General features: G+C 41.3%; 1 protein-coding gene across 1 annotated transcript; it reads right to left on the bottom strand.

Moving 5' to 3' along the window:
- Nucleotides 1–1,100: 1,100 nt before the first annotated feature.
- On the bottom strand, nt 1,101–12,435 carry LOC115133137 (actin-related protein 3). The gene is made up of 12 exons (XM_029666062.2): nt 12,227–12,435; nt 11,703–11,758; nt 7,925–8,049; nt 7,373–7,483; nt 7,192–7,287; nt 6,721–6,828; nt 4,747–4,890; nt 4,337–4,510; nt 2,361–2,453; nt 2,011–2,136; nt 1,752–1,835; nt 1,101–1,558 (listed from the first exon to the last, which is right to left on the bottom strand). The coding sequence occupies exons 1-12, from the start codon at nt 12,268–12,270 to the stop codon at nt 1,463–1,465; spliced, it is 1,257 nt and encodes a 418-aa protein (XP_029521922.1). The 5' UTR covers nt 12,271–12,435; the 3' UTR covers nt 1,101–1,462.
- Nucleotides 12,436–24,587: the final 12,152 nt, after the last annotated feature.

Below are 24,587 nucleotides of genomic sequence, written 5' to 3' on the forward strand. Positions count from 1 at the left end.
GGTTAAAATCGCGAGCCCTCTTTTTGAAATGCGGTGATCAGACAGTAATATTGAAGTGATTTGACTGTTATTGGGCAGTTTTCATTTGAAAACATTCCTGCCTGTGTAAGAAGGCATTCCCTCTTTTATATGAGCATGCCAGAGATTGGGCGTTCCCATGTCCAGGCGTTGCTGACGCATACCAGATCTTAAAACACCTGGATCGTTAATTATCAGCTAAGAGCACACAACCATTGGTTGATGCATGCAACGTCTGAGCAGGGGGAACACGACCAAAATGGAGGAACCCTGAGCCAGAAAGGAACCTTGATTTTAAATGGTAAACAGCCATATTAAGCACATTTTTTTTATCCACCATCTTTGGTATATACAACTCATTTGTCTATTGTATGTTAATTCCTGATGAAGTCACTCCCTGAAATGTATTGGGGAGGGAGGGGAGAGGGGATTCCATTGCTGAATATCATTTCATCTTCAGTTTACTGCTTTGTTTACCTGGTTTTGAAAGTTACGTATCAAAAGCACTTTCTAGACTTAAGACACTTGCTGTAACATTAAAATAATCCTTTCAGGCCAAAACCATCGAGACACGTTTATAGAAATATCTGTCTGCCTTTATTGGAATGTGGGTAGGTGTTGAAATACACGAGATCCTCGACAGCAATGATGGTCTAACAGTCATTTCAATTTAACGGATAATATATGTAACTTTTTTTGGTGAAGATACTGTATGATTCAGGGACTCATGGATTATTCCAAACCAATCCACGAAGCGACCACACAACAAAACAAAACAACTGGGGATGGTAAGACTACGTTATAGCTTGAGAGAATATAACCACTATCAATATTACATGCGTTATGGGTTCTTGTCCACCCCAAAAATATATATTTTATATATATATATATATAAACTCAATAATATGAAATATAAACAAGCTATACCCTTGAACACACAGAGAAGTGCATCTGGAAAAAAAAAAGAGCTATTGAGTAAATATGTCTGCTAAATGACTTAAATGTAAATGTAAATGTAAATATAATCCAACTGTACTTAAATTGCTGTATGTGTGGATACCATAGAAATAATGGGCACATACTTAATCATACAGGAGTTCACTTTATTATCCTGTTCTTGCACATTACTGTGTCCACACAATTGCTCTGAAAATGCATTTGGCTTTAAGACACCATTTCCTTCGATTTTACATAGATATTCACCCCCGTTTGTCAGCCTGATCGTTTGGTCTGCAGTTGATAAATGAGTCATTCTCCATAGGAATAGAATCTAGTCATTCTATTTCTATGTCATTCTCTTCCTGTATTTTGTCTGTAACCGCAGCCCTGGAAATAGGCTAGATTTAAGCAGCGACCATAGTGCAGGAATGCCCCTCTGCCTCTGTCCGTCCACTCCATTCCATTCTGCTCCAACTGCAAGCTCCAGTGATAACTGAAGTCCTTTTTAAGACATGACCCCGAAGACAGGGTTATGGCGGCAGATGCTCGGTCCGATCTCCTCATAGTCTTTTTTGGTGTGGCACACTTGGTAAAATTCCGGCTGAGGAAAGAGTAGATATGACCGTTATTATTTGATGGTGTACACTTTTCCTTTCAAGTTTCCAATTTTATATTCTAACCAAGGCTAACAAAGCCTCCAAGTGTCTGTCTTGAGCTTTTACACCAGTAGAATATATATTTCTGATAGTAACATGAGTTAACAGACAAAGACCCCTCTAAGTTTTAGAACTCACAGTTGATGCCAACATGGACCCGCCAAACCAAACAGCGTATCTCTGCATGTGGTGAGTGATGACTTGCACGTCGATGGGTTTGGGCTGGCAAAAGAACATGAAACATCGGTGTTATTTCCTCAATAATGACCTATGATTATGCTGGAAATGCAAAATATGACATCATTTTGAACATTTTAGGAGCCACAACACCCATAAAGATGTAGCATCCCTACAAGAGTGCTTCAGCTGACTAGGTCAAATGTAAATCAGTTCTCACCTTCAACTTGCCACCGCTCAGTTCCTCACTGAGTTTCAGTCTGCCGTCCACTGTCCTTTTCAGGTCCCTCTGCAGACGACGGCCAAAATCTCGGAACATAGTGGAGCCTCCAGAGAGCACAATGTTCTGCATAGCAACAGACAAGGAACCTTGAAATACTCCTGAATAGATCATTTAGAAAGTAAAACCCATTTCATCCTCGTAATTTCTGGATGGAGACGAGTCTCAGTATGTGGCATAAATGTATCGTTTTAATAAATCACGAGGGCTGCTTTTATATTGTCAAACACAACGTTCTTGTCGCCTGTCATGTGAATGAAATAAAATGAACTTGAACTCCACAGGCGTACCTTATAGAGGGGACGTCTGACGTCAATAGGGCAGTTCTGAATGACCTCATCAACAACCTCTGAGATGGGCTGGGTGAAGTCAGGGTTGGCAAACTGGGGGAGGAGAAAAGTATAATACAGTACAACCAATGTTATTAACAGAAATGTCAGTTATTTTTCATTTTTTTTAAACAACTAATTGACCAATGTCAGTTCAGTTTTCTCCTGGGAGCTCAATGCTGCACATTGCACAGTTTCTCTAGAAATAAATCAGAACTAGCCTGAACTGTGCAATGTAGTAGGGAGTTGTAGTTTCCAACAGGCCAATATTCCACATAGGTTAGCACATAAAAACATGGTAATTAACTACAATGACCATAATCCATTGTGCATCTACTTGTCCAATCAGTTTACTTTATGCTTGCTACCGAACAGAGAAGAATGCGTGGTCGTGAGGTGATATAGAGAGCAGCTGTTACTTGGCGAGTTACACTATATGACATCTGCTCGTCGAACATCTCATTCCAAGATCATAGGCATTAATATGGGGTTGGTCCACCCTTTGAGGCTATAACAACCTCCACTCTTCTGGGAAGGCTTTTCACTAGATGTTGGAACATTGCTGCATGGTCTTGCTTCCATTTAGCCACAAGATCGTTAGTGAGGTCGGGCACTGATGTTGGGCGATTAGGCCAGGCATGCAGTCGGCGTTCCAATTCATCCCAATAGTGTTCGATAGGGTTGACGTCAGGGCTCTGTGCAGGCCAGTCAAGTTCTTCCACACCGATCTCAAAAAAAACATTTCTGTATGCACCTTGCTTTGTGCACGGGGCTATTGTCATGCTGAAAACAGGAACGGGCCTTCCTCAAACTGTTGCCACGTTCTCCTGGCATCCGCCAAACCCAGATTAGTTTGTCGGTCTGCCAGAGGGTGAAGTGTGATTCACTCCAGAGAACTCATTTTCCCTGCTCCAGATTCCAATGGTGGCGAGCTATACACTACTCCAGCAGACGCTTGGCATTGCGCATGGTGATCTTAGGCTTGTGTGCGGCTGCTCGGCCATCAAAACCCATTTCATGAAGCTCCCGACAAACAGTTATTGTGCTGACATTGCTTCTAGAGGCAATTTGGAACTCAGTAGTGGGTGTTGCAACCAAGGACAGATGATTTTTACGCGCATCAGCACATGGTGGTCCCGTTCTGTGAGCTTGTGTGGCCTACCACTTCACGGCTGAGCCGTTGTTGCTCTTAGATGTTTCCACTTCTCAATAACAGCAGTTACAGTTGACCGGCACAGCTCTAACAGGGCAGACATTTGACGAACTGACATGTTGGGAAGGTGGCATCCTATGACGGTGCCACGTTGAAAGTCCGAGCTCTGCAGTAAGGCCATTCTACTGCCAATGTTTGTCTATGGAGATTGCATGGCGGTGTGCTCAATTTTATACACCTGTCAGCAACGGGTGTGGCTGAAATAGCCGAATCCACTAATTTGAAGGGTTGTCCACATACTTTTGTATATACAGTATATCTCTACCTGAATATACATGATCTAAGTGATTGATAGTTGGTATTCAGCAGTCATTAAAATATGCCTAATTTACTTTGAAGAACTACAAAATAGTTATTTTGTCAGACAGCATGAGCATCAACTCTAAAGAGATGGTGACTTGGAATTAAATAATAAAGTCATCAAATAAAACAAATGTAATATACACAACTGAAATATTTTATTAAAGTAATGTGAATAAATTATGGTTATAGGTGATAAGCAGTAATGGGCGGCCACTACCATCATGAGACTTTTATTAATTGTTTTATTCTGTGTTACAGTATTCAACCCACATACTGCACAATGGATTTAATGTTTAAAAATTATTTTCGAAACCAAAATATGTTTTAATAATCAAACCAAAAAGCACTAAAATCGCTCAGCACTAGATACATTACATAATACAAGCACAAGAATATACATTGAAAATCAATGGGATCATACCTCTGGGTGGAAGAAGATCTCGGGGCCGAGGAAGCGCTCGTAGCCCACGTCGATGGTGAACTCCTTCTTGCTGATGGAGTTGATGCCCGTGTACTGCTTGATCCACTTAGAGCCGTCCGTATCGTACTTGTTGAACTCTTTCACCAGGTCAGGGCAGACATAACTGAACCTTTCCTGGAACACAATATGGAATCGTTATCAATTGTAAGTCATAAACAAGTGTACACAAGACACTGGGTAGATGCCAAAGAGTTAACAAGAAGGAGTCATGATCTGTGACTTGTACATCTCTGGTCAATGGTGCAGCAATACTGACCTCTGCTGTTGAACCTGAGAAATGCTCACAACTAATACATGTATTAATTCCTTCGGTTTGTGTAGGGAACAAAAAGTTTGAAATGTGTAGGTACCTTGACGGCTTTGGCTGTTTCCAATGACTGCTCTGGTGGGATGCCCACCTCCCGCTCTCTCAGCAGCTGCTGGGTGAAGTAGGTGATGTCTCGACCAGCGATGGGGATGTGCTTTATACAGCTACCGATTACGTAGCCTTCCGCCTGGAAGAAAACACAACACCAATCAACCACACAATCCATTATCGCTCATACAGGAATGTAATACGTTACCATGTATGTGTTAGCAATAGTTGGAAGTTGGAAGTTTACATACACTTAGGTTTGAGTCATTAAAACTCGTTTTTCAACCACTACACAAATTGTTTGTTAACAAACTATAGTTTTGGCAAGTTGGTTAGGACATCTACTTTGTGCATGACACAAGTAATTTTTCCAACAATTGTTTACAGACAGATTATTTCACTGTATCACAATTCCAGTGGGTCAGAAGTGTACATATACTAAGTTGACTGTGCCTTTAAACAGCTTGGAAAATTCCAGAAAATTATGTCATGGCTTTAGAAGCTTCTGATAGGCTAATTGACATAATTTGAGTCAATTGGAGGTGTACCTGTGGATGTATTTCAAGGCCTACCTTCAAACTCAGTGCCTCTTAGCTTGACATCATGGGAAAATCAAAAGAAATCAGCCAAGACTTCAGGAAAAAAAATCTAGTTCATCCTTGGGAGCAATTTCCAAACGCCTGAAGGTACCACGTTCATCTGTACAAACAATAGTACGCAAGTATAAACACCATGTTACCACGAAGCCATCATACCGCTCAGGAAGGAGACTCATTATGTATCCTAGAGATTAATGTACTTTGGTGCAAAAAGTGAAAATCAATCCCAGAACGAGAGCAAAGGACCTTGTGAAGATGCTGGAGAAAACCGGTACAAAAGCATCTATATCCACAGTAAAACGAGTCCTATATCGACAACCTGAAAGGCCGCTCAGCAAGGAAGAGGCCACTGCTCCAAAACCGCCATAAAAAAGCCAGACTACGGTTCACAACTGCACATGGGGACAAAGATCGTACTTTTTGGAGAAATGTCCTCTGATCTGATGAAACAAAAATAGAACTGTTTGGCCATAATGACCATCGTTATGTTTGGAGGAAAAAGGGGGACCCTTGCAAGCCGAAGAACACCATCCAAACCGTGAAGCATGGGGGTGGCAGCATCATGTCGTGGAGGTGCTTTGCTGCAGGAGGGACTGGTGCACTTCTCACAAAATAGAAGGCATCATGAAGCAGGAAAATGGTGTATATATTGACGCAACATCTCAAGACATCAGTTAAAGTTTGGTCACAAATGGGTCTTCCAAATGGACAATGACCCTTAAGGACAACAAAGTCAAGGTATTGGAGTGGCCATCAAAGTCTTGACCTCATTCCTATAGAAAACTTGTGAGCAGAACTGAAAAAGCGTGTGCGAGCAAGGAGGCCTACAAACCTGACTCAGTTACACCAGCTCTGTCAGGAGGAATGGGCCAAAATTCCCAAATTGTGGGAAGCTTACCTGAAATGTTTGACCCAATTTAAAGGCAATGCTACCAAATACTAATTGAGTGTATGTAAACTTCTGACCCACTGGGAATGTAATGAAAGAAATAAAAGCTGAAATAAATCATTCTCTCTACTATTATTCTGACATTTCACATTCTTAAAATAAAGTGGTGATCCTAACTGACCTAAAAACAGGGAATTTTTACGAGGATTAAATGTCAGGAATTGTGAAAAACTGAGTTTAAATGTATTTGGCTAAGGTATGTAAACTTCCGACTTCAACTGTAGGTCAAATACATCAGAGTAGTGTTCAGTAGGGCACACCGTTCCAAACTTTTGCAACAGATTAAGAAAATGTGTTCTTGTTGGACAAGTTCAGGAAGTTCCTCCCCATTTCACTTTGCTTCAAAACATTTGCTACCTACTAAACATGACCCAGTTCTAGTAAAGACTACATGGAATGATGATCGAAGGCATGTACCCACCACTGGGATGACGTGGGTGACCCCGTCACCGCTGTCAATCACCGTCCCCGTCAGGGTCCTCTCGCCCACTTGTCTGGAGGTCCATGAGGCTGCCAGCGCCAGGACCGCCTGACAAGGAAAACACAGGCCGTGTCACTTTCCACTAATGATTACAACACGTATTCAAAGAGTCTCAGATCAGGAGTGCTAATCTAGGATCAGTTTAGCCTTTTAGATCACAATCAATAAGATTACATATAGTCAGTGGGGAGATCTGATCCTAGATCAGCACTCCTACTATTCCTGTTTTGAAAAGGGTCCCAGAACTGAGATCCACTCAGAGGTTTCACGGACACCTCTGGACACCCTAATTTTCTCTGTGAAGTATATTGAGAGTTGTGATAATGCATTCGAAATCAAGTTTGACTTGACCATGAAGAGGTGCAGGGAAGAGATTATATAGATCCAACATAGAACGTAGAGAGGATTTACCTGTACAGCGATGTAAAGACCTGGAACATTGAAGGACTCAAACATAATCTCTGCTGTGTACTCTCTGTTTTCAGGGGTATTCAGAGGGGGCTCTGTCTGTGGAGAAGAAAAGTACAAATCCCATAGGTTCCTGCTACTAGGTAGCATAATTTCCACACTAATGTGCATGTTATGAACGTACCAAGAGGAAGTAGTGGTCCTCGGGCTCTGCCCTCAGATACTTGAAGATGACCTGTTCCATGAACCTCTCCATGAGATCCCAGTCTTCCACGATCCCATGACGAATGGGCCACTGTAACAAGGGGAACAACCACACACACACACACACATTATTTTTCCAGTTCTACTCAGTTCTAACAGGCATTCCGCATGACTTTACATGTAACATTTACATAGCAATCTACAGTTGAAACAATAAAGCAAACTCTCCCGACAGTTTTGGTAAAAATCTGACTAATGGGTTGAAGAAATGTAACCACTCTAAAATGTATAGATAGAGATATGGTTGCAAGGACTGACCATCCAACATAGTAGGTTTCACCATGTTTTACAAACATTGGAGTAAAAACAAGATTATATTTCAGTTCTGATGGGATATGCCAGTTGAACCAAGCTTTTGAGGAAGTTATAAATTCATTATATTAATTACTTTAGAATATAAGTCCAAAAATCTATGTAGAGCCTACAGGTTAGCCTTTAAGTAGACCTCCCATCACTGGAAAATGCAATGTACCTTTGTTGCATAATTTGGTTTGTCTATTGCCTCGTCACCGATGTAAAAGTCCAGATCGTCCACCCCCTTCGTCATCCTGCGCTGGGCTTGGTCTCCAACCTTGGCCGACTCTTTGATGGCAATACCTGAAGTTTAGGAAGATTCAACGCCATCAATCCTTAGTACCAGCCTAGATATGGTTTGGACATTGTTGATTGAAACATCAAGACTTTAATTACATGACACATGCATTTGTTTTCAACCGATTTAAAACTTGACATGTAACAAATGGAATACCTCCCATATTAAATGTTAGAGGTTTACATCTTGTAAATAGGTGGAGGGGATTTGTTATTTGGAATTTCATGTTTTTTATTATTATTTGAATGTGGCACATGAATTGCATCATTCAAGTCACAAGTGTGCGTACTAAAGTTGGTTTATTGAACCCCTTGCCACTGACAGTCTCCCTCTGAGTAGTCAGCAACAGGTGACAACGGACACCCTCTGAGCGAGTTGGTAGGGGCGACTGAGTGGTCTGGAATTCACCGTAAAATAGCTCGAGAAATATTTACTTTACTTTGACGTTTTTGCAGAGGAGCTTTTAGTCGCGCAGTTTTACATCTAGCTAAGGTGTTTGGTGCAGTATTTCTCAAGTAAAACATTTTTGTGACATCTTGTTTTATGTAAACAAAGTCCGAGCTGCTGTGCAAGTTTGTCTCGTTGTCTGTGGTCTGCCATATGACTGGATATCCTGTGGTAATGGGCATTGTTGAAATCAAAACCAAACCCTTAAATCATGACGAACTCTTGAACACAAATTTCACAAAACTCTGTTTTGCACGATACTGACTTTATGACCAAATTAAACCTACTTGAGCTTTTTGGTCAATTTTATCGCTGGAATAAATATTTGACTAATATCAATGTCACATACGTTGTTTTCAACTAAAAGTAATTTGATGTTTTTAATTATTTTCACAACATTAAATAATGAAGTAAGCTTTATCCGACAACTTTCTGAGTGTGAACCAATTACACCCCTTTGTCTGAATTTATGTTTTTTATGCACCAGCTAAGCTTCTGGGAGAGAGCAACCGTTCTCTTTCGATTTGAAAATACATTAGATACAGGACATTCTAAATCAGCAGGTTTTGCATGGATGGAGTTACGGCTTGTCTGGTGACATCACGAGATGGTAAATAAGTTAATATAACAAAAGAGTTCCAAACCACTTTGCCAATAACAGCTAGTTTTCAGTTGTTCCGACCCTGCTCAGACTACACCCAAACAGTCCTAGCAAAATTATTGCTTGAGAATTATAATCTTTTCCTTAAAAGACATTTGTTTCTTTTTATGGAAAACTATTACAGTAAGGTACTTAATTGTACCCAGAAATGATTTGATGTTGACATAAAAACAGCTGCATTGGGCCTTTAACTATCTGCATAATGTGACTTCATTGACAAAGTTGATCACTTTGGTTTATGTACGTGTGACACGTACATAAAATGTATGCACGCATGACTGCAAGTCGATTTTGATAAAAGTGTCTGCTAAATGGCATACATTATATATTATTATAATGTCGGACTATGAACATTGTTCCCTCAACTACTTCCTTGTAGCCTCTAAATGTGTAGGCCTATTTGTCATCCATCCAGGCTTCTAAACGTGCACATGTCATCTATCTACTGGCTACTTCAAGTCCTTAGCAAGCCTTAGCAAGTTTGTCCGTTATTCTAGTCAGCAGGGGCACAAGGGGACTTCTGCTATGGAGCCATAACACTGGATATAGGCTGGACTAGCTTCCTTTCAAGCTGTGTCTGGACAGTTTCAAGTACTGAAAACAAGTGAATAGGTTAAGATAATTGAAAATAGACAAAAATGGTTTGTATTTATCACTGAATAACTAGTCTATGGTGCCTCTAACAAGCTAGCATTGCCATTTAGGGTCCACTGGATGACTCATTGCTAGAGGAAGGCAGCCAACTCAAACTTTGTGGTTTTACAATTTTGTTGAATTAGGCGTGTTCGCCTACTTCCATTGAGCACTCTAATCAGATAAGAAAAACAGGAAGGACCGATACCAAAATGCTTTCAGCAGATTCATTTAACTAATGACCATACAGTATGTCCGCCTTATGAGTTAGGCTCCATTATTTGGCTTATAGACCAAGGATTTTCTGTTTAAATGGCGAATTGGCTCTGGAAGCCAAAACAACCAAATACTCCATCTAAACGTGAATCGATTCTCAATTGCGGTATGGTTCTAAAAACATAAATCCCTCTACTTTCATATCACATCAAAATGCAGGATGCACACTGTTTTAACACAGCTGCAGCTGACCATATTTATCAGTGACAAAACATTTGTGGCGTCCGTCTTCCGTTTACACACAAGTGTTCGGAAGAAGCAGATAGCTATTTAGCACAGGTAGCCCACTCTTTATTCTCTCTGTTTTCCATAAACAAGCGCTGTAACATGGAAATATGGCAGTGTGGGAACCCTAACCCTATTTTCTTTCATTATTATTTCTCGCTGATATAAAATATAAAAGGTCCTTATGCTGCCAAAACCGTACTGCAAGCGATGCGTGTTAATGTTCAGACCGAGCTTCGCGGTTCTTAACAAAACTCCTCAGTACATTTACATTTAAGTCATTTAGCAGACGCTCTTATCCAGAGCGACTTACAAATTGGTGCGTTCACCTTAAGACATCCAGTGGAACAGCCACTCTACAATAGTGCATCTAAATCTTTTAAGGGGGGTGAGAAGGATTACTTTATCCTATCCTAGGTATTCCTGAAAGAGGTGGGGTTTCAGGTGTCTCCGGAAGGTGGTGATTGACTCCGCTGTCCTGGCGTCGTGAGGGAGTTTGTTCCACCATTGGGGGCCAGAGCAGCGAACAGTTTTGACTGGGCTGCGCGGGAACTGTACTTCCTCAGTGGTAGGGAGGCGAGCAGGCCAGAGGTGGATGAACGCAGTGCCCTTGTTTGGGTGTAGGGCCTGATCAGAGCCTGGAGGTACTGAGGTGCCGTTCCCCTCACAGCTCCGTAGGCAAGCACCATGGTCTTGTAGCGGATGCGAGCTTCAACTGGAAGCCAGTGGAGAGAGCGGAGGAGCGGGGTGACGTGAGAGAACTTGGGAAGGTTGAACACCAGACGGGCTGCGGCGTTCTGGATGAGTTGTAGGGGTTTAATGGCACAGGCAGGGAGCCCAGCCAACAGCGAGTTGCAGTAATCCAGACGGGAGATGACAAGTGCCTGGATTAGGACCTGCGCTGCTTCCTGTGTGAGGCAGGGTCGTACTCTGCGGATGTTGTAGAGCATGAACCTACAAGAACGGGCCACCGCCTTGATGTTAGTTGAGAACGACAGGGTGTTGTCCAGGATCACGCCAAGGTTCTTAGCGCTCTGAGAGGAGGACACAATGGAGTTGTCAACCGTGATGGCGAGATCATGGAACGGGCAGTCCTTCCCCGGGAGGAAGAGCAGCTCCGTCTTGCCGAGGTTCAGCTTGAGGTGGTGATCCGTACAGTACAGAAGACACCTTCGTCCAATGACCCGTGTAATGGAAAGGAACTGATAGTCATGATCAAGGGCTACATATGAATGGGCATAGAACATTATCATTAGAAGACTGTATGACAGCGTTTCCCAAACTCGGTCCTCGGGACCCCAAGGGGTGTTTTTTTTGCCCTAACACTATTATTTTAATCACCTGTTTAGTGCTAGGGCAAAAACCAAAACATGCACCGAGTTCGGAACCGATGCTGTGTAACACAGACATACTTACATGAAGGAACAATAAACTGTGGCTCCGTGTTTCCAGCATATCCAATCTTTGTGTACCTACAACAAATGCATTGCATGAGAAAGTTCAGTGGGTTATATAGATCATAATGGTGTCCGAGCAGAGCAAAATTCAGTTGGTGGTAACCGAAAACTCATGACAGTCTATGACTGTCTATGGACTATGCCAGTTATACGCTTCCACAAGTTAAAACATACATTTTACGTAGACTACAGTAACAGATTAAAGGCAATGCATACTGCTAATGTAACTTCTAACGAGTGGGGGACACTGATGGAAATTAGCTACTAGCAAGCTATCTTCTTGAACCTAAAATGGTTAACTACCTAGTTTGCTGGCTAGATTAAACGAAATGAAGTAAATAAAGGTTGTTGCTGACTAGCTAGCGGTCTTGATTTGTTTACTTTGCACGCCCAACGTGTATGCCATGTCTGGGTGCATCTAGCTAAAGCCAATAAATGAGTTAGCTAGCTAATCAATTATTAGCATTAGCACATGCTACTTACCCTGTGCCACAGTCAACTACACAAGCCGGTAGACGTCCAGCCATGTTTCCTTAAATATCTACTGCAGAATTCAATGGTGAATTGCTGCTATATTCCAAATGGGACTTATAAAAAGGAAAGTCGTTTGTTTTGGGTAGAGGGATAACCATTTATTTAGCTAGCTAGTTTAGAGGCGGAACCCTGAACCCGCAGAGTGAAGTTACTTCCGCAATCACATGATGCGGAAGTTTAAAGCGGCTGACGAGACGCTGATCATAACGTTTGTTAAAGCATTTCTAATATAGCACATTATCAGAGGGGTACGTACATGTACACGTTCTAATTGCATGTAAAACATATGAAACAATTATTCTCTATAATGTAACGGTAATTTTTATAGTAGCAACTGTTCAGTCAATTCATGGACAGGATTCTGTGACTGCTGATGAGGGTAGTAGACTATCTGAATATAATATCTTCTTTGAACATTGCATGACTGTATTGAAATAAATTACATTTAAAAGCATTGTATCAATGCGTTAGATTGACCTTTTGGGTGAACATGAAAACCAAGATCTCTTCTCTCTATCCCATGTAAATTGTTCAATAGTCTATTGGTAAAATTGGGAGATTCAAGAAGTATACTGCATGAGTGATCAGTTTCACCCAAGACAATCTCTCAAAAGTTTCCATTTTCAGAGCTATGTGTTCCTCGAAGCTACAGGCTAGTGCAGCACCCCCAAAAAACATCTCCAGCGACCTGCTCTTCTTAAAGATGATATCATTGATTTACCTCCCATCAACCAGCCAAGGAGGATTGTAATTCCCTTTCACCATGACCACATGGAAGGCCACTGATAAAGATATATTAGCTGAGAGAGCTCTGGGGCTGAGAGCTGGATCCATCATGGAGCCACCTAGCGGCTAGACTAGATCCAATACCTGAGCTTTATAGAACATTGCCTTATTTCTCTCCAGGAAGAGTCATCCATCGCTCACGTTGGTGGTCCGTCACTCCCTGTATCCTCACAAAGCCCTCAGCTTTCTCTTGTTCAAACGGTCCTCTCCAGTCTCCAGTCAATGGGAGGAACCATCCCTTTACTGTGTGTCGACAAAGCTGACAAATGGATACAGTTTAGCTGAGAAACCTTTCAAAGGTACATTTGATTCCTGTCCTCATTTAATATTAAATATACAGGCCCAGAGTTACTGTATTTGAAGGGCTGCTATAAGAAAGTGGATGCATACAGTACATTGTTATTATAGCTTGGGGTGTATTACTATTTCACCATTAGGTGGCAATATGCATTTGACAGTGCAATGTACAGTCAGTGCCAATAGAAAGTACACCCCCTTGAACTTGTGGGATTGAAATAGATTTAATTACTTTTTTTTTTACATTGATCTCCACAAAATACTCTGTCAAAGTGAACATTTCTATGTATGTGTGTGTATATATATTTACAAATTAATAACAATTAAATGACTAAAATATAGTCGTTACATAAGTATTTGCCCCATTTGTTTAGGTATGCCTAAATTAGTTCAGAAGTAAATTTAGTTCAACAAATCACATAATACGTTATATGGACTCACCAGGTACATGCCTGGTTAGGACGCCAGGTGGCGCCCCTGGGGTGGGGGGGCTGTCACACCGGGATCTTTTTCACCTGTCTTGCGCTTGTCTCCACCCCCCACCAAGTGTCTCCTGTTCTTCCCCATTATCCCCAGTGTATTTATACCTGCATTTTCTGTTTGTCTCTTGCCAGTTCGTCTTGTTTTGTCAGGTCTTACCAGTGTATTTCCTGTTTTTCAAGTTCTGGTTTTCTAGTCTTCCCGGGTTCCGACCTTTCTGCCTGTCCTGACCCTAAGCCTGCCTGCCGTTCTCTCCATGATTGACTCTGCCTTGGATTACGAACCTCTACCTGCCCTTTGCCTGTCCCTTTGTTATAATACATTTGTTATAATACATACTATGAGAACCAAACTATCCGCCTCCTGTGTCTGCATTTGGGTCATATCCTGAGTTGTGATAGTTGTTCATTATTTTGACATTCCTATCTACCATATACCATTCCCAGTTGCGGTACGGTTAAAATACTTCTCCTGGATATTATCATTCACCTTGATAAGACAAGACGTGAAAAAAAATGCTATTTTGCTAATGTATGAAAGGGGTCCCTGGGTCTCCGGTTTGCCTGGGAGGGTTCCCTGGGCAAGAAAAGGTTGAAGACCCCTGCTATAGAAAAAGGATGAATGCCAATCCAATCACGGCACAGGAACTGGACAGAAATATACACTATATATACAAAAGTATGTGGACACCCCTTCTGCTATTTCAGCCACACCTGTTCTTGACAGTTATATAAAATCAAGCATACAGCCATGCAGTCTCCATAGACAAACATTGGCAGAAGAGTGGTCTTACTGAAGAGCTCAGTGACTTTCAATGTAGCACCTTTCCAACAAATCAGTTCGTCAAATGTCTGCGCCGCTAGAGCTGCCCTGGTCAACTGTAAGTGCTGTTATTGTGAAGTGGAAATGTCTAGGAGCAACACTAGCTCAGCCGCGAAGTGGTAGGCCACACAAACTCACAGAACGGGACCACCGAATGCTGCATCGCGTAGTGAGTAATAATCCTCTGTCTTAGATTGCAACACTCACTACCGAGTTCCAAACTGCCTCTGGAAGTAACGTCAGCAAAATAACTGTTCGGCGGGGGCTCCATGAAATGGGTTTCCATGGCCGAGCAGCCGCACACAAGCCTAAGATCCCCATGCGCAATGCCAAGCGTCACCTGGAGTGGTGTAAAGCTTGCCGCCATTGGACTCTAGAGCAGTGGAAACGTGTTTTCTGGAGTGATGAATCACGCTTCAAAATCTGTCAGTCCGTCCCCAGATGGTGAAGCGTGATTCTTCACTTCAGAGAATGCGTTTACATCTTGGAATCTGGGTTTGGCGGATGCCAGGAGAACGCTACCTTCCTCAATGCATAGTGCCAAATGTAAAGTTTGGTGGAAGAGGAATAATGGTCCGGGTCTGTTTTTCATGGATCGGGCTAGGCCCCTTAGTTACAGTGAAGAGAAATCTTAATACTACAGCATACAATGACATTCTAGACAATTCTGTACTTCCAACTTTGTGGCAACAGTTTGGGGAAGCCCCTTTCCTGTTTCAGCGTGATAGCCAGGCCTAATTGGCCAACATCAGTGCCCGACCTCACTAATGCTCTTGTGGCTGAATGGAAGCATGTCCCCACAGTAATCTTCCCAGAAGAGTGGAGGCTGTTAACGCAACAAAGGGGGAACCACCTCATATTAATGCACATGATTTTGGAATGAGATGTTTGACGAGCAGGTGTCCACATACATTTGGTCATGTAATATACCATTCTAGTCAAAACTTTGGACACACCTACTCATTCAAGGGTTTTTCTTAATTTTTTACTATTTTCTACATTGTAGAATAATAGTAAAGACATCAAAACTATAAAATAACACATGTGGAAGTAATCAAAAAGGTGTTAAACAAACCAAAATATATTCTACATATTTGATTCTTCAATATAGCCAGCCTTTGCCTTGAAAACAGCTTTGCACACTCTTGGAATTCTCTCATCCAGCTTCATGAGGTAGTCACCTGGAATGCATTTCAATTAGCAGGTGTCCCTTGTTAAAAGTACATTTTGGGGAATCAGTTGTGTTTAAACAAGGTAGGGTTAGTATACAGAAGATAGCCCTATTTGGTAAAAGACCAAGTCCATAATATGGCAAGAACAACTCAAATAAGCAAAGAGAAACGACGGTCCGTCATTACTTTAAGACATGAAGCTCAGTCAATCCAGAACATTTTAAGAACTTTGAAAGTTTCTTCAAGTGCAGTCGCAAAAGCCATCAAGCGCTATGATGAAACTGGCTTTCATGAAGACCGCCACTTAAGGAAGACCCAGAGTTACATCTGCTGCAGAGGATAAGTTCATTAGAGTTACCAGCCTCATAAATTGCGGCCCAAATAAATGCTTCACAGAGTTCAAGTAACAGACCCATCTCAACATCAACTGTTCAGATGAGACTGCGAGAATCAGGCCTTCATGGTAGAATTGCTGTAATGAAACCACTACTAAAGGACACCAATAATAAGATACTTGCTTGGGCCAAGTCCAGCAATGGACATTTAGACCAGGTGGAAATCTGTCCTTTGGTCTCATGAGACCAAATTTGAGATTATTGGTTCCAACCACTGTCTTTGTGAGACGCATAGTAGGTGTACGGATTATCTTTTCATGTGTGGTTCCCACCATGAAGCATGGAGGTCTGATGGTGTGGGAGTGCTTTGCTTGTGACACTGTCTGTGATTTATTTACAATTCAACCAATTTAACCACCATGGCTACCACAGCATTCTGCAGCAATACGCCATCCTGTCTGGTTTGCGCTTAGTGGGACTATAATTTTTATTTTTTTATTTTACCCCTTTTTCTACCCAATTTTCGTGGTATCCAATTATTGTAGTAGCTACTATCTTGTCTCATCGCTACAACTCCCGTACGGGCTCGGGAGAGACGAAGGTTGAATGTCATGCGTCCTCTGATACACAACCCAACCAGCCATACTGCTTCTTAACACAGCGCGCATCCAACCAGGAAGCCAGCCGCACCAATGTGTCGGAGGCTACACGTGCACCCGGCAACCTTGGTTAGCGCGCACTGCGCCCGGCCCGCTACAGGAGTCGCTGGTGCGCGATGAGACAAGGACAGCCCTACCGACCAAGCCCTCCCTAAACCCGGACGACGCTAGGCCAATTGTGCGTCGCCCCACGGACCTCCCGGTCGCGGCCGGTTACGACAGCGCCCTTAACCACTGCGCCACCCGGGAGGCCCTATAATTTGTTTTTCTGCAGGACAATGACCCAAAACACACCTCCAGAGTGTGTAAGGGCTATTTGACCATGCAGGGGAGAGATGGAGAACTGCACAATCACTCCACAATCACCCAGCTTCAACCCAATTGAGATGGTTTGGAATGAGTTGGACCGCAGTGAAGGAAAAGCAGCCAACAAGTGCTCAACTCCTTCAAGACGGTTGGAAATGCATTCCTCATGAAGCTGGTTGAGAGAAAGCCAAGAGTGTAGAACGCTGTCATCAAGGCAAACGGTGGCTACTAATGAAGAATCTCAAAATTGAAATATATTTTGATTTGTTTAACAGTTTTGGTTACTACATGATTCCATATGTGTTATTTTATAGTTTTGATGTCTTATTCTACAATGACTGGTACTGTATATATTGACCAAGAATATAAACAAACAATTGCAGCGATTCTACTGAGTTACTGTTCATATAAGGAAATCAGTGAATTTAAATAAATTCATTAGGCCCTAATTTATGGATTTCACATGACTGGGCAGGGGTGCCCACTGGGGAGCCAGGCCCAGCCAATCAGAATTAGTTTTTTGCACAAAAGGGCTTTATTACAGACCATAAATACTCCTCCGGTTCATCAGCTGTCCAGGTGGCTGGTCTCAGATGATCCTGCAGGTGAAGAAGCCAGATGTGGGGGTCCTGGGCTGGCATGGTTACACATGGTCTGCGGTTGTGAGGCCGCTTGGCCGTACTGCCAAATTCTCTAAAATGACGTAGAGAAATTAACATTATTTTATCTGGAAACAGCTCTGGTGGACATTCCTGCAGTCAGCATGCCAATGGCATGCTCCCTCAAAACTTTGAGACATCTGTGGCATTGTGTTTTGTGGAAAAAAAACACACATTTTAGAGTGGCCTTTTGTCCCCAACACAAGGTGCACCTGTGTAAAGATAATTATTTTCAATCCGCTTCTTGATATGCCACACTTGTCAGGTGGATTGATTTATCTTGGCAATGGAAAAATGCTCACTAACAGGGATGTAAACAAATTTGTGCACCAACTTTGAGAGAAATAAGCTTTTTTGTGCAATTTCTGTAATATTTTATGAAACTCATGAAACATGGGACCAATACTTTACATGATGCGTTTTTATATTTTTTTATTGTTCCACAGGGATGTTGGTCCACGCTGATATGATGACATCATGCAGTTTCTGCAGTTCGGATGGCGGGACACTACCGCCACCAGCCTGTACCGTTGACACCAGGTTGGATGGGTCCCTGGACTCATGCTGCTTATGCCAAATCTTGACTCTGCCATCAGCATGACGCAACAGGAACTGGGATTCCTTGGACCAGGCAATGTTTTCCCACTCCTCAATTGTGCAGTAATAGTGAACGCGTGCCTTTCTTTTCTTTTTAACTGACAGGAGTTGAACCCGGCGTGGTCGTCTGCTATAATAGCCCATCCGTGACAAGTATCAACAAGTTGTCTGTTCCGTATCAACAAGTTGTCTGTTCCGAGATCTCATTCTACACACTACTTGCATTGTTATCTGTCTGGTTATGGCCCACCTGTTAGCTTGCATGATTCTGGCCATTCTCCTTCGACCTCTCTCATCAACGAGCTGTTTTCGCCCACAGGACTGCCGCTGACTGGATGTTGTTTTTGTTTGTCGCACCATTCTGGGGAAACACACTGTCGTGAGTGAAAAGCCCAGGAGTTCGGCCATTTCTGAGATACTGGAATCGCCGATCATACCACGCTCAAAGTCGCTTAGGTCATTAGTTTTGCCCAACGTTCAATCGAACAGTAACTGAATGCCTCAATGTCTGTCTGCATGCTTCATATAGCAAGCTATAGCCACGTGACTCACTGTGTCGTAGGAGCGATCCATTTTGTGAACAGGGTAGTGTACCTAATAAACTAACCAGTGAGTGTATATATTCATGAAAATAATGTCAGGTCACAGCTCACTGCTCTTAAAGCTGGAATCTGCAGTTGAAACAATAACAAAGTGGACACCCCACCTCTGTTTAGGTAAAAGCTTAGGGATGGGCCAAGAGAAAATGTCTCTATGGCCATCCCTAAGCTTTTTACCAAAACATTTTGATATTGTGGGGTATAACCACTCTCAAACTCATAGACAGAGCTATGGCTGCAAAGACTGACCATACATGATATCAAAATGAAAGCTTTAACCATGTTTTGAGGCTTGTTTACGTTTATATTGTTTACAAACTTTGGAGTAAAACAAGCTTATATTTGGGGTTCTAATGGGCTACAACAGTTGAACTAAGCTCATGAGAGCCTTCAGAAAGTATTCACACCCCTATTAGTTTTTCCACATTTTGCCTGAATTTAAAATGGATTAAATTTAGATTTTGTGTCACTGATCTACACAAAATAATGTCAACATGTTGTTCAAAATGTTTTTTTGAAATGAATAAAAAATGAATTGGGTCAATAGGTATTCAACCCCTGTGTTATGGCAAGCCTAAATAAGTTCAGGAGTTAATCGTCTTAACAAATCGCATAATAAGTTGCAGGGACTCATTCCGTGTTCAATAATAGTGGTCAACATGATTTTTGAATGACTACCTCATCTCTGTACCTCACATATACAATTATCTGTAAGCTTCCTCAAACGAGTAGTGAATTTCAAGGACAGATTCAACCACAAAGACCAGGGAGATTTTTCAATGGTTCGCAAAGAAGGGCACCGATTTGGTAGATGTGTAAAAATAAGAAAGGCACATACTGAATATCCCTCTGAGCAAGTTGAAGTTATTAATTACACTTTGGATGGTGTATCAATACACCCAGTCTCCACAAAGATACAGGTATCCTTCCGAACTGTCGATTTAAGGCAGCCCCGCGCACCTCTCTGATTCAGAGGTTGGGTTAAATGCGGAAGACACATTTCAGTTGAATGCATTTCAGTTGTACAACTGACTAGGTAAACCCCCTTTCCTTTCCCTTTTAACTCAGTTGCTAGAGAGGAAGGAAACTGCTCAGTGATTTCACTGAGATCCATGGTGATTTTAAAACTGTTACAGAGTTTAATGGTTGTGATACTGTATGAGGAAACAGGATGGATCAACAACATTGTATTTACTCCACAATACAAACCTAAATGACAGAATAAAAATATTCCAAAACATGCATCCTGTTTGCAACAAGGCACTTAAAAGTGACACTGCAAAAAAATATGGCAAAGAAATGTACTTTTTGTCCTGAATACAAAGTGTTATGTTTGTGGCAAATCCAACACAACAGATCACTGAGTACCACTCTTCATATTTTTAAGCATGGTGGTGGCTACATCATGTTATGGGTATGGTTGTCATCAGCAAGGAATAGGGAGTTTTTTAGGATAAAAAAGAAACGGAATAGAGCTAAGCACAGGCAAAATCCTATAGGAAAACCTGGATCAGCCTGCTTTCTAACAGACACTGGGAGACAAATTCACCTTTCAGCAGGACAATAATCTAAAACACAAGGCAAAATCTACACTGGAGTTTCTTACCAAGATGACATTGAATGTTCCTGAGTGGCCCAGTTTTTCACTGAAATCGTCTTGAAAATCTATGGGAAGACTTGACAATAGCTGTCTAGCAATGATCAATAATCAACTTGACAGAGCTTGAAGAATTTAAAAAAGAATAATGGGTAAATATTGTACCATCAAGGTGTTCAAAGCTTACACCAAAGTCTCCAAAGATGCTTCTACAAAGAATTGACTCAGGGGTGTAAATACTTATGTAAATGAGATATTTCTGTATTTTATTTTCAATACATTTCTAAAAACATGTTTTCACTTCGTCATTATGGGGTATTGTGCGTATCAGGCTGTAACATAAAATGTAGAATAAGTCAAAGGGTATGAATAATTTCTGAAGGTGCCTTAAGTTATATTATTCAATATATATATAAATAATTTCCACTGTAATTCCAAAAATAGATTAAGCTATTTAGGATTCTAGATTTAATGGACTTAATGGACTTAATCAATATACCTGTTTGTTTAGTTCGTGTTGACTTATAGTCTAAATCTGTGCATAAGAAAAATAAATTAAACTACATATTCAGTTTTACTCCCTTGGGGTGATGGATTCAAGCTCTTTTTGTCACATCTTCTCCCGCTTGCCCCCTCCGGCGCTCGACGTCACCGGTCTATTAACCTACGGTCCTGGCAACACCCCTTAACCACACCTGGCAACTATTATTACGCACACCTGCGCCCCATCATCAGTCACACCTGGACTTCATTACTACCTTGATTACTTAACATTTATATAGCACTCTGTTCCGTCAGTCATCAGGTAGTATTGTTTATGTTTCCTTGTTAGATATGGTTCTTGGTTTGTATTCGGTCCATGTTCGTTCTTATTAAACTCACACTGCACTTATTTTCTGACTCACTGCGTCTACGTTACACTTTTGCAAAACAGATGTCAAACGTTGATTTCACTTTTATTTTGAAGATGGCAAGGCCAGACGCATGAATATGAATCACGTTAATATATGTGGTCCTTGACGGAAACAATATCAAAATGCTGTAGGCATCTTTTCCTGATTATAAAATGGATGTTTATTAGAGGTTGTGGGACTATGGACTACTCCATGATGTTAACAATGCAATCAGAAGTGTTGTGAATCCGGCATGAAGTTATTTATTCTCAATAAAATAGAATAACTTACTTTACCCAAAGGAGTCTTCAGGTGTGAGAATTTGGATGAGATACCTAAAGTAAACCTAACGGTAACATTCACGTAAGACAATAGCAATAACACTCAATACCTAGGTGGCTGGTTGTCTGCATCCAGTGCAACAGCATCCATTATTTGTGGGTGACAAACTAACCTGTGACAGTCAATCTGGAGGTGCTCATGGAAATGCTTTACGAGTGATGGAGAGAAGCACCTGTAGAGCAATTTCCTGGTCAAGATGAATCACCTTCCAATGGGTCAACAGAGGCTCAACACACTGATGGAATTCATAAACCTGAAACTAAATTTAGTTTTCCCCTCAAAGAGAGGTTATATTGCAGGTTGCTGTAACGAAACAATTGAATATTGGGGGGAATATACTCACCATAACACATGGAATATTTGTGGTATTGCATGATTTGTATGTACTGGCTTCACAACAAAAAATACATATAGTACCAGTCAAAAGTTTGGACACCTACTCATTGAATGGTTTTTAATTTTACAATTTTCTACATGGTAGAATAATAGTGAAGACATCAAAAGCATGACAACACATGTGGAATCATGTAGTAACCAAAAAAGTGTTAAACAAATCAAAATATATTTTATATTTGAGATTCTTCAAAGTAGCCACCCTTTGCCTTGATGAAAGCTTTGCACACTCTTGGCCTTCTCTCAACCAGCTATCATGAGGTAGTCACCTGGAATGCATTTCAATGAACAGGTGTGCCTTCTTTCCTTCTTAATGCATTTGAGCTAATCAGTTGTGTTGTGACAAAGTAGGGGTAGTACAGAATATAGCCCTATTTGGTCAAAGACCAAGTCCATATTATGGTAAGAACAGCTCACATAAGCAATGAGAAACGACAGTCCACCATTCTTTAAGACATGAAGGTCAATCAATATGGAAAATGTCAATAACTTTGAAAGGTTCTTCAAATGCAGTCGCTAAAACCATCAAGCGCTATGATGAAAATGGCTCTCATGAGGACCATCACAGGAAAGGAAGACCCAGAGTTACATCTGCTGCAGAGGATAAGTTCAAGAGAGTTACCAGCCTCAGATTGCAGCCCAAATAAATTCTTCACAGAGTTCAAGTAACAGACACATCTCAACATTAACTGTTCCGAGGAGACTGCGTGAATCAGGCCTTCATGGTCGAATTGCTGCAAAGAAACCTCTACTAAAGGACACCAATAATAATAAGATCTGATTTGATTTGAGACTTGCTTGGGCCAAGAAACACGAGCAATGAACATTCGCCCAGGTGGAAATCGGTCCTTTAGTCTGGAGTCCAAATTAGAGATTTTTGGTTCCAACCACTGTCTTTGTGAGACACATAGTAGGTGACCGGATGATCTTTGCATGTGTGGTTCCCACCGTTAAGCATGGAGGTGGGGGTGATTTTCTGGTGACACTTTCAGTGATTTATTTACAACCACAGCATTCTGCAGCGATACGCCATCCCATCTGGTTGGTGCTTAGTCCCACTATCATTTGTTTTTCAACATGATAATGACCCAACACACCTCCAAGCTGTGTAAGGGCTATTTGACCAAGAAGGAGAGTGATGGAGTGCTGCATCAGATGACCTAGACTCCACAATCAACACGACCTCAACCCAATTGAGATGGTTTGGGATCAGTTGAATCACAGAGTGAAGGAAAAGCAGCTAACAAGTGCTCAGCATATGTGGGAAATCCTTCAAGACTGTTGGAAAAGCATTCTAGGTGAAGCTGGTTGAGAGAATGCCAAGACTGTGCAAAACTGTCATCAAGGCAAAGGTTGGCTACTTTGAAGAATCTCAAATATTAAAAATTAAAAATAGTTTAACCATTTTTTGGTTACTACATGATTCCATATGTGTTATTTCTTAGTGTTGATGTCTTCACTATTATTCTACAATATATTTTTTTTAAGTAAAAAGAAAGAAAAACCCTTGAATGAGTAGGTGTGTTCAAACTTTTGACAAGAAATTACATCAGTAAAATGTAGGATTTTTAAAAATGATCTAATATTTTTTTTTTTTCGGTCTATAGTCAGGGGTTTATCAATTCTCAATCTAGGGACAGTTAAATGTTTTACTCTGAAAAAGTGGACATCTGTTCATAATTATCCCAAAGTTGTAAAAAACCTTTGAGACATGGCATCTTACTTTAGGAGATAAATGACTGGAAAAGATTAATGCTAGCCACAAATTACACCCTATTCTCTATGGGCCCTGGTGTAAAGTATTGCACTCGTTGGTAATAGAGTGCCATTTGGGACGAACACTAGATTAACATTTTACAAGACATCCATTTCCATCATTGCATGTCTCAATCTATAAAGCATAACTATTGGATTCCAAGTGCCGGCTTCTATTTTAATCAGTGTAAAACGACAGGGCATTGCACCAAGGGTTCTCCCGACCGACATTATTTTGATTAATACAGTCTCTTTTATCTTCTGGCTTCTTCTGGTGGCTTGATGTATTTAGTGTAGGCCCCAAAGCTTGTTAATGTTTTCCCATTGCCTAATGATATAGATCCGCTCTTGCTCCCATCCCCAATAACACAGTTGAATCAATCAAAACAGATGTGTTATTAAGTTTCGTTTTCTTTATTAGCTCCCTTGAGAAAAAGATAAGTTGAGACACTTTTTTAAATTTCCCATCAGATCACTTTAGAGTGGGAGAGAAAACGAACATTTACTTTCATCAATTAGCTGGTTTTGATCAGCCAGGCTGTATTGTTGATCCTCATAACTTGGAGTGTTTGGACATAACTCAGGATGTCTGAGAGCACAAAGCAATCGAAGCAAAGA

Source organism: Oncorhynchus nerka, linkage group LG2, assembly GCF_034236695.1.
Source record: "Oncorhynchus nerka isolate Pitt River linkage group LG2, Oner_Uvic_2.0, whole genome shotgun sequence".
Classification (NCBI taxonomy): Eukaryota; Metazoa; Chordata; class Actinopteri; order Salmoniformes; family Salmonidae; genus Oncorhynchus; species Oncorhynchus nerka.